General features: G+C 39.3%; 1 protein-coding gene across 5 annotated transcripts in view; it reads right to left on the bottom strand.

Annotated features, from left to right (window-relative positions):
* Positions 1 to 5,352: 5,352 nt before the first annotated feature.
* UBE2D2 (ubiquitin conjugating enzyme E2 D2) overlaps positions 5,353 to 11,866 on the bottom strand; it is a 47,593-nt gene continuing 41,079 nt past the window's right edge. For all 5 annotated transcript variants that reach the window (XM_048861278.2, XM_048861275.2, XM_075131384.1 and 2 more), the window contains 2 exons: positions 9,184 to 9,277; positions 5,353 to 6,992 (listed from right to left, as the gene is read on the bottom strand). In XM_048861278.2, coding sequence (XP_048717235.1) covers positions 6,947 to 6,992; positions 9,184 to 9,277 — 140 coding nt within the window. In that variant the 3' untranslated portion in view covers positions 5,353 to 6,946. The remainder of the gene's footprint in view (positions 6,993 to 9,183; positions 9,278 to 11,866) is intronic.

The raw sequence follows: 11,866 nt of genomic DNA, 5'->3' as shown, positions 1-11,866 counted from the left end.
ATCATGGTGAGAGCTTACTGAAGGTCATGTGGGGTTCAGCACCACATGAATGAGATCCAAGTTCCTTTCTGGTCTGAATCCTAAGGACTAGTTTTCCCTCAATGCCTCAAAGATGGCTCCACACAACACTTAAATCCATTCATGAAATGGACCCCAAGAAGCAGGTCTAAAAGGGAAACCATTATACCCCCTCACCAAAGAGGGGATGGACAACTAGTCTTGGTCTATCTTTTAGGTTAAACTGTTTCTCCAGACTTCACCTTCAATACAAAGGGGGAAAGCCTTTCAGCTGATGGCTCAGATATGTGGAGAGAGTTGCCTAGATGTGGCTCTTAATGGCCCAACTACCCAATGGGAATGCAGAGACCCTGTTTTCCCCAAGAACAACTGTGACCATTGCCAGCCCTCTGAATGTTCTTGCAGCTGACAAATGGGAACAAAATGATACAGGAAATTCAAGTGGCCCAGGGAGAACTAAAGACTTTTAGTTGGAGATTGCAAAACAGGGGTATGAAAGTAGGGATCCTTCTATGTAGATACAAAAAGATCACCTCTCCCAGCTTGATACTTCAGGTAGTGGCACAAAGTCTGCATCCAAAGATTCCATTTGGAGAGACCCTGCAAATTTCATGGGGACTAAGTAGCACTGGAACACATCCTCAGGAATTTGTGATTCACTCATGGCTCTAATTTCCAGAAGATTAAAATGACAACTTTTTTCCCCCACCACAGATTAAGGGATTTGGGACACCAGTATTGTAGGGGTGGAGAGATGTGCGCACCATGTAAATGAGTTCTATAAAGCAAACTTGACCCATTAAGAATGTCCACTGGCCCCAAAAGAAACAGATCTCCCCTGGGGCAGGCATGGACAGTCAAAAGGACACAGACTAACTTAGGCAAGGGAGAGATGCTAAACTATCAGGCTACTGAATTATCTATTACACTCATGCCAAATCTCAGACTGATGCCAATACATGACAAACTTTTGAGGAAGAATGGGAACCGTCAGGCAAAAACTCAAACTGTGGTCGGGGGCATCATGAGGTCTGCTGTGGGCACCAGCGATGCCACAGATAGCTCTGTGCTCCAAAGCATGGGTTTACTGCAGTGAGCGGGCCTGTAAAAATTGCCTTATGCTGAAAGGAGAAGGCAGCTATCAGCTCTGGCCTCCCTGCTGCTCACTGGAAAGTAAGGGGTGGTACTAGGGGGTGATGTTGCTCTCAGCTCCACCCCCTTTTCTTCCTGGGGAAGGAGAGCACAGAGCTGGAGGGAATGCCTATAGTAACTCCCCACAGCACAGGGACCAGGCAGAAACTGGATTTACAGGCAGCTAGCTAGTGCTACTGCATTCAGCCCTGGAAGCACTGTTTGTCTTTGAAAGACATCCTAGATTGGGGGAGCAAGTGGAACCAGATTAGGACTGCTAGATATGGAAACACCACCAATGATGGATGAAAGGAAGGAAGGGGCTTGTGATTGGATATAAGTGAATGTAGAGAAGTGAATGGATTAGGTAGAAGAATCTAGTCAGACAGAAGGAATGAGAGACCAGTTTAAAAAAGGAAAACACCAAAGTTAAGCAAAAGAAGCAGTCAAGCCACAGTAAATTTAATGTAATTATTTAATGGAGAGGCATTGTAAGACATTACAATCACACATGCAGATTTATGAACATACTCCCTGATTCAGAGGGGCAGTGACAATAGGGATTTCCCCCGTACTCTGTCTGTGGCTGCTGTTATTCATGCCTGGTTTGGCCTTTGCACCTCCAGAATGCTCAAGATTGTACTAAAATGGCAGGTTCTTTTTAAAATTCCCACAAGAATAACTTTAGATCCTTCAAAAAAAAAAAAAAGTCTTGCTCCTTGTAGCTTTGGCAGAAGTGGTCACCTGGAACAACTTCCATCTACAACCCAACAGCGAAAAGTGCTCAGGACTCACAGAAGGGATGGAGGGGAGAAGAATCAATTTTGGTTAAAAGTATTAAAGACAAGGGCAATGCATGAGGTAGGGATCTATAGGTGAGGGAATCTAAGAGCTTCGGAGTAGCTAACCCGAGCACGGGTGGGGAGGGGGTTGGGGGCAGAAGAGAGAATACAGGCTTGTTATTCATTGTTTAAAAAGTTATGGAACTAGGATGTTACTGAAGATAAATTGCCATCCTCTGCTAGAATAAGATGTCACCCACAGGCCTCTGCTAGCTGCACTGTAATTACATTCACTGTCAGCAGCAGCGAAGCTTGTGTCATGCCCTTCAAACTCTCTACAGCAAAGCGGTATTTTGACAGATTCCTAACTGCTCTGAGCAAAGATGCACTGACTTTTCCACTGCACCTCTCACATGCCCAGGTGCCAGAGCAGGCAGCTAGTGCTGCTCCCACAAGTGCATGTGGGTGAAGTGCGATGGAACAAAGAGGCATATGATCTGTTCTCCACATCATCAAAACTCCAGGTCAGCAGGGTATCACTGGAGCTGCTTAACTGCTCTAAACAGCAGGAACATGGACTGGGATCATGGAGAAGGCAAGTAGGGCAAGACATATGTCTGTGACTGGCTGCTGCAGCCTGTGTGGAAACCACTACTGCTTGGCCTGCAGTAGCAAGGGCGAGACCACCATTTGCTTAACACCTACTCTAATACAGTGGTGGATATAAGGAAAGAACCTAGATGGACGCTGACAAGGACATTTTATGGTACATTACTTGACTAGTGCAGACAATATTTTAATAGAAAGTCTCTAAACACACACTCAAACATGCAGCTTTAGAGTATCAGCCCAATTACTTAATAGTCTCAGTTGTAAGTGCCAGAGCAGATCATCCTTTAATTACTGTTTGGTAAGAAGCGCAGCAGTGTCCTACAATTTAGGAACAAATTGGAGGATATACCAGATATAACACAGATACCTGTGTTAAAAGTTTAGAACCTACCCTAGAGACAATTTCATCCTGTTACATGCAAATCCCATCCTCTCAAGTTAAGTAACTAGGAAGATTTGAATAGATTTAGGCTAAAATTTGTAAGTTTATTTAGGCATTGCAACACAGAGCACAGCTACACCCGATTTAGAAGCCTACATCTCATTTTCAAAATATCTATATCCCACTGAAGTGCCTAAGCCCCTTTTAAAAATGACTGTAGACTCCTAAATCAGTTAAGCGTTGCAATGCTAAATGTAGCAGTGCCTAGATAACCAAAGCCCAGATTTTTAAAGGTATTAAATAAAATCCTTTAAAAGCAAATCCCAGTGTGAAGAGGTTTAAGAATCAGGATTGTTTTAAGCTATCCCACCCCCAAAAACCCTAATGAAAAAACATCCAGATTCATTCCAAGACAAGTATTCCACAATGAAATTCAGACTAAATCATTATAACCATTTAATACAACAGACCAAGTGGAGTTCTTCTGTAAAGTGGAGTTTTCACAATTCAACATCCAGAACTGTGTGATTTAGGTTTATCCAGAAGTGACAGAATAAAGCACCAATTTGACTGAATTTTCAGGAGTTACAATTATAGAACATAACACATTGTTAAAGCTACAGGTAGAGAATTGGCAGATGATTTCATGAGGCTGCTGAAATTAAGATAGCTGGATGACGTTTTAGTGACAGTTCATCTGAAACCATTTATCTTTCATCTGGTTTACTGCAGTATATCCCAGTCTTCATAAAAACATTTAAGTGATTAGCTCGATCAGATATCTTTACAGCCAGAGTTTTCAAGAAGGCTCAGACACCCACAATGTGGCCATTTTTTTTATATAAGTAAACATAATTAGCATGCAGCAAAATGGGAACTGTTAGATGTAGAGTGCTTCTGAAGGTACAGCCCTATAAGTCACAGTTGTATCAGTTAAAGTGAACTAGTTAACTGAAACTGTAAAGTCATGACAAGCTCTCTGTTAGCTGCTTCGTTGGGCAAACTGCTGCAAAAAAACCCAGAAACAAAAGCTTATTGCTACATGTAATGCTTCAGTATAGGTCTACTTTGTAGCCAGGGATGTGACTGCAAGCCCATGTAGACAGACGTTGGTTATCTGTACTCCAATTTGCATCAAGCTAATTTAAGTGTACATCATGGAATGGGCTTTAGCACAGGCTGCACCAGCCTGCTGGCCTCCACAAGTACATGCGTAACTGTGCTGAAGCCCCATGCCATAGCATCCTCACTGCTATTTTTAAATGAGTTAGCTAGAATACAACTAGCATGCACACATCTACACAAGGTGCTATTCACACCTGCGGTTGCATGAACTCAGGTCCCAATAGATTAAAAGCTTTCACTTCTCCTACAGAGGGTAGAAGTCACTTTACTACAAGTGATATCCATGTGTAAGCTCGAATTTTGCAGAAGATTGAACACCCCCATGATTTTGCATTAGCTTAGATCTTATCTACTTTTACCTAGAACAGACTTCTGCCACCCTTTCTATCACAACTGACCATGCAAGAGCTTCATCACAGCTTTGAAACAGGCTCCCTTTGTTTCTTCATCTCTTCTTATAACCCTCCTCTACCCTTGCCCCTCAATCTCTCCCCCACCACACACACTTTGGTCTTCATCAGTAATTTAATCCATGACCACAAAAAGGATTGATTTAGATTATATATTCCACTCTCTGGCACTTACAGCAGACTATGGAGACTTTATACAAGATACTCAAAACAGATATGCGGTTAAAGGCAAGTAGTTGTTTAGTTATGCTTATCATTGAAGGTGGCAAGGAAGATCAAACATGGTATAGGAAGCTGTGCTGGTGACTTCACAGTACCCTGTGCTTTCCCCCAAGTGCCACAGTAGGGTACCAGCACAGTTCACACTGGAGCTTTTTTTTTTTTTAAAATTACTATTAAATATAAGGCCCCCAGTTTGTAGGCCCCCATTATGGCTCATTTTTCTATGGCCGTACTATCATATGAACATAGGCAAATGCAATTATGCTCTTGGAGAATGCTTCAATAATGCAAGCCTTTCCCAAGTTCTTTTGTCCTTTCAGTGCAAGTTACTTCACATAAAATTGTACACCACTGTACTTTTTCCAAGAAGCAATCTATGTTCTTAGCACATCACCTGTTCAATATATGGCCATACATTCTATAGTTCTCTGCAAGTGAAACTCTGCTCTGTTTCAGAGCCATTTTAATCAGAATACTTCTCTTTTTCCCCATGCAATAACTATAAAAACCTCCAAGTGTAAACCATAGCAGTTACCATGTGCCTGCTATCAAGACTCATTTGTATATGCAAGTTTTTCTTGTAGCCTGCTGCACAGAAAACTCCAGAGGCTGCTAACATTTACATGCAGATGTGCATAACCAAGGACATTGAGAGATGAGACAACTGGAACAAATTTAGACCAAACGCAGTGGACATTTATTCCTCATTTGTGCAAGTGCATAAAGATGCATTTGAAAATGGATGGGACAGACCCCTGTGGCTGGAGACTATAGCCTCTCCTTCATTTTGATGGCTTGGTTTACAGTTATACTAAAGGAGATAAAATTGCAGACTCACCTACTTCACATGAATGTTGCTGGCAAATACACTTGTTTACAAAGTAAAATTTCAAACTACATTTTCACTAAATTCAAGTGAAGACTTTGTTCAAATAAAAGACACATACAAGTACAATTTAAAACCATATGAACATTTGCAAATGTTTAGTGCAAAGTAAGCATGTAAAAGCTACATTTTATGAAAGTTTGTGCTGATGTGTGATCATTTTTACCCTTTTACATCCATTACTTTTAGTTACATAAGGTTTCACTTACCTACATATGCATTGTGTTAAGTTCCATGCAAATGGGAATAATACCATTAGGTTTTGTAAAATGTTGCTCAGATCTTCATTAAGTAAACTGCTTTTTTGGTTTAACAGTCAAGTTGCTGGCACACTACATCTCTGGAGTTCATGTAAGTGCTTTAACCTTACGTTGGTCTTGTTCAGGCGAATAGCCTTTTCTGATGCAAACTGAATTGCTCCATGATTCTGAAATGCAACTGTTTGTGAATGCAGACATTTAAGGACAAGCCACCATTAATTTTAGCCTGTAACAAACTGGTTTTAAAATTAAAAGCCTATTCACACAAAGTTATATGTAATGACTGTAGTAATCAGTTTATTACACAGATTAATCATTCTTGAACGTACAAGCCCCAGGGGAGCAGTTGGGTCTTTAAATATACACGAGTTTTCTGTCAAATGAATTTTTACCCTTACATCCAGAAAGACCTAAGCAGTTAAAAAAACTTAAGAAAAATAAGAGCTATTAGCTATGTATTAACTGAGAAACCACATACAAACCAAAAAAGTATGAGGGAGGGGAGAGAAGAGTTGAAATAAATCAACATCACTTGATGCACTAATAGCTCCAATCCATTTAAATGTTGACCATTTAAACTTAGACCTTAAACACAGGATGTGGGTACAGGTTAATCTTGTTGGTCGTAATTTTTACCTAAGATGTAGATCCTTCAGAATAAAATGAATACAGAAACAGCTTTGAGTTCTTCACCTTGGTTTTCCATAACTGTTATGAGTTTAAAAGGATTCCATTTAAAAAAAAAATCCTCCCACAAGTCAGTGAACTGTCTCCAGAAAAAACGATGAAACCCACCACTCCTCCCCACTCATTTTATTACCCAATTTAAATCATTAAGGAATGCTTTTAGGCTCACAACTAAGTTATGACTGAAGAACTGGCTTTTCACACACACACACTTCTTTGCTAGGAGTCAATGTTGGTACGGGGAAATACAGTATTTCTATTTTGTTGTTCCAAGTATGTACAACACGCAGCACTGCTGTATCAGGTAAACATGTGCACAGGGGAAGATGAGGCGTGGGCTCATAGAAAGCAGTCAAATGGAAATCAAAAGGACTTTCTCTTTCAGAGTTCCCCTATCTTTATTTGTAGAGGTTATCCAATAATTTCTTTAATTACATCGCATACTTCTGAGTCCATTCCCGAGCTATTCTGTTGTACCTGTATACATAAAAAGAGGATTTGCTTAACATATATCATCCACTCAAATGCAAGAGCTATTTTTAACTCCAGTGGAATGTTCTACACATGCCTTTCAGTTACGTTCTCTTCAGCAACATCAGAGCTTTCAGGCAGGTAATTTGAAGAGCAAAATAAAGTTTCATGCAAATAAGTGACACAACTTAACCCTTTATCAGGGCAGAGAGAGTAATCTTTGCTGTGTTTATAATTATTTCAGCAAGCAGCAACAAAACAAAGTCTTTGGGGCAGAATTACATAAAAGATCTAGTGTTTTGACAGGAACACTTAAATTTACATGTTTTCTAACCACTATCTTTGGGCAACAGTATGTTATTGTTGTAAATTTTATCTTCATAATAGTCTGAAAGCTCAGTATGATGTAATAACTACTTTGCAATGTTTTGCTTCTGCTTTCTCTCCAACCTTCGTCAGTTGTAAGGAAAAAGTAATAATAGTTTCCCATAGATGCTGAGCTGCAAGATATTGCCAGATTCAAAATAGCGTTACAGCATTTGTTTATTTTGCCTCCAGCTATTATGGTTGACTAATTTGACAGAGCAAAAGAGGGACGAAACCTGGGCCATGACAACTTTCAACTTTTAAGGTGCAACCTGCTCCTTACAGACCCAATCCTACAGTCTTTTTGCACCCAGTGCATCCACTGGGGTCAGGAATTATGTAAACAGAACATTTTGGATAGAGTCTTCAGTAAAAACTGCAATACCATCATGTTCAATGCACTACTAATATTTGGGACATCTCAATTCCACCTGTCACAAAAAAAGTGAGATATATTTCTTTTGCAAACACTTCACTCTAGAGAGTGCATTCTATTAGCTAGAGGACACTTGGCCGCCTTATAATACAGAATTCCAACTGCATCTTTGTTCCAATAAAGCTATTTAGTCAACTTAACCCAAGAATGGTTCTTTGCAACATAACAGGTTTTACTAAGACAACCCATTATATCAACTTCAACATTGTTTAAACTGTTCAAAAGCCAAGTTCAAATGTGTTGATAGCACAAGACTAATATATTTTCATATTCCTTCCCAGAATATATGAACAGAACGGAATATATAAACTCAGCGGATTTGTCACTTTTACAGTTGTACCTCTTGCCGAACTGCTGAATACTAATCACGCAGCTTTGATGGCAGACAAGAATCACTGACTTTGCCCAGTATCTGCTTCTGAATTACCAAACATATTATCCAGAAATTTGCTTAATTTCACCTCCCTCCCTACTCACAGGTTGCTGAAGTGCTGTCTTGACTTCATTAGATGGTCGTGTAAGGGAACTGCTGATCAGTTCTGGAGTGGGAACAGCTCAAGGTGGGGAATTAGTTTACAATCATCATCATCAAGCAATTGCTCAGACAAGAAGTTCCCTTTTAAACTGAAGCAGTTTGAGTTACATTAATGCAATTTTTAATTTTTGCAATTTGCTCCTTAAAAGCTTTTAAGTCTTCCCCACATCTCTCTACCACTTTTATCCTTCCCTTGCACCCTAAGTGTGCTGTCAATGAAGCTGAATCAGAGGTATTGGTTACCTCCGTGTTCATGCCCCACTATCTAGAACATTAGTGCTTCCTGTAATAGTGTTTAGCTTGTTCCTTCTGCCAACTATATAGAATTGAAGCACAGACAGTGAAGGGCTTTTGAAGTGTGTGACTCAAACTGATGCTGCAAAATCTGTATAAAATATGGTTCTTAGTACAGATTACATTTGTGAGATTTTCACAGGTTTATCAGGGTATCAATCATGAAGGCAAACCTGTAGTTAAAGCAACTAAACAGATATAGATTTGCTTATGGGCTGAGAATTTAGTACACGGTTTTGTTTTGTTTTTTTGGTGGGGTGGGGGGTTATGGCTTACTTAGAAGTCCCTCAATACAGACGAACTGGAAATACAGACTTCTCTGTAGCAATGCCATTAGGTACTACTATATTAAGACTAGTGTCAGTGTGCACTGTATCTACAGTGCCTCTTCTAAGCAATATCCTTAGAAGACCAAGGTTTCCAACTGATCAAGACTACTTTAACAAATTCAGAGATTAGTTTTTTGTAAAGTAATCCCATTTTCTTTTACCTCTGGCTCTGAGTACAGATTCTGCAGTTTTCATAGTAACTGAAGCATTGAACAGGTTTTTGGCTTCCATACTCACTTTTCTCTATCTGTTTTGTAGATCCGTGCAATCTCAGGCACTAAAGGATCATCTGGATTGGGATCACACAACAGAGAACAGATGGACAAAAGTACTAGAGAGAGAAAAAACACTGCATTAGAATTTAAGTGCTGCTGAAAACACCTGTAGAAAGTAAACCTACTTGGTTGCTATTTTAACCCTTGATGTCTGGAGTCAAGATGTGACCACCACAACAAAACAGACATTAACACTAATAGTAAATTCCAGAAAATTTAGCCAAATTACTTTATATACTAAAGTAATTACCATTTCACACCTAAACTAAGGCTTTGCAGGACCATAACATTGTTATTTTGAGTACACCAGGCCAGTATGGAGACAGCTGGACAGAACTGTTCAATTACAAGTTGGAATCACCTTTAAAAAGGTGTCATGCAATTAAAAAAAATTTGCAAATATTATGTATAAAATTGCCAGAAAGGTCTTAAGACAAGATTTAAAACAAGAAAAACCACACCACTTAATAGAAATTTAGGTCCTGATTTGCCTGGAAGATAACTGGAGAACTAATGTTATGACATAGTCAAAGAGTGAAAGAGCAACCGAGAAGGGGATGAGATTTTAAGACTAACTGTTCACAACTTCATTTTAATGTTTCAATATTCTTTGTCCATATTGCTACTCATTTAAACTTAAGATTAGACAACTGAGGCCATGTCTAGAACAGGAAGAGCCATCATATTTGCCAACGTTTTGAACAATTTTAAAACACTGCTCTGCATCAAGTGTAAACAGGGAAAGTCATATTTAGAATGTAGCACAACCTTCCCTGTTTGAACTAAGTGCAAAGTCGTACTTAAAGCCATTTGCTAAAACTTTCGCTAAGTATTTAATATGACTAATCTTCCAAGACTAGACATAGCCTGAGACATCCAACAGACCCTCCAGCAAAGCCAGGAAAGAACAGAGTTGTCATTCTGATATTTCTGAGGTTTAAAAACAAGCAGGAAAAAAATCTTGAACTTATTAATACAGAGGAATAATATTAAGCAAGTTTTTAAAAATACACATCTTTACATCTTGCTATGACCTTGTCCATCTTATCCTTTGATGCTGCCACAGTAGTATAGACAAAGGCTCCCCCTGCCTCCTAGATGTCCCATAATTCCTACCACCAGCTCAGCTCCATTCATGGTAGCAACAGAATGAGTCTTAGTACACACAAGGCCTGCTCTGGGCAAGTTTAGACACATGACATTAGCAGTGCTGGAAAATCTTAAACTTTGTATCTACACTAGCAGCTTGGAGTGCAAAATGAAATTAAATATTTGTCTAATCGTACTATTTGATGTTTGCTCCATGATGGTTTTGGAAACTCCTTGTACAAAAGGGTCTTCTACAAGACAGCACATACTGTTGTCCCATACGCTGAGTGCAAGAGTAGGACGGATTTCTCACATTCTTCTTAGCATGACAAATTAAAGATGAACTTCATAGCTAGAGTGAAAAAAGAAATGATCCCAGGTATTTGGGCCAGGTGCTTTCACTAGCAAAGTTGTATTGGGTGGGGATGAGAAAACAAGAGGTGATCACAGATGCTTGAGTTAATGCAGTTTTCACTGTATTATGGTAGACTCTCTACTAGTGGAGTATATTAATGTCAAACTATAATCCCAGGTTTCTAGAACTATTTTAGGAAAGAAATTTATTGATTGGTATAAAATTCAGGTTCTGTATTGGATAAATTCCTGCAGATGTGGGGTCTCTGAAAAGGTCAACCTATTTCTTGTTCTGGGTTAGATTAGTACCTCTTCTCCTCCAGCACCATGTTACAGGTCTACTAAAGGTCACTCTTCAGCCATTTCTGGGTTATACCTGTGATATTCCAACAGATTAGTTGAATTTTCATTGGACACACTATGTTCAGGAAACAAAATCCTTAAAGTAGTTGTCAGTGAGAAAAAGTATGACAAAACAGTATTCTGCATTAACAGAATTTCTGCACCCTCATCAGTATCTGTACATGCAATTTTAAAAACCTTTAAAAAGTTCAGGAATAATCACTGTTTCAGACTAGTGGTCCCAATGGTCCAATATCCCGACAGGCCAGTCAGTACCCGATGTTTTGGAGGAAGGTCCAAGAAATCCCGTAGCAGGCAGTTATGGAATAGGAAAAATACTTCCCATACAAGCAGACTAATACATGTCAGAGGTTGGCTTGACATGACATGGTTTATCCTTTCCAAAAAACTAATATCCTTATTTCTGTAAGATCTGGGTGTTATGCATAAAACATCCAGCCCTTTCAGAATTTTGCTAAACTCACCTTGTAGTTCCATAGGCTAAATGTACATTATGTGAAAGAGCATTTCCTTTTATCAATTTTTCAATTTCATTCAATGTTCCCTTATTCTGCTGTTATAAGATGGTGAAAAGCAGTGCCAGTTCCATCTTCTCTATGCCATTGTTCTGAATATCAAGCCCTTTATTCACCTCCTTTCTGAAGTAGTTTGTCTTTTCAATCTCTTCACATGAAGTTTCTGCTTGGCTGTAGTCACTCACTGCCTCAACTTATTCCACTTCCCCAGACCCCCTCCCCCCCCCCCCTTTTTTTTTTTAAAGTGTGACCTGAATAGAACGCAATATTCCAGGTGAGGTAATCTCATTGATTTATATAGTAGCTTTATTTTCAGTTTTCAGA

This window comes from Caretta caretta, chromosome 8 (assembly GCF_965140235.1).
Source record: "Caretta caretta isolate rCarCar2 chromosome 8, rCarCar1.hap1, whole genome shotgun sequence".
Lineage (NCBI taxonomy): Eukaryota > Metazoa > Chordata > Testudines > Cheloniidae > Caretta > Caretta caretta.
The sequence above is the reverse complement of the archived record's forward strand: the minus strand, read 5'-3'. Positions and strand labels throughout refer to the sequence as shown.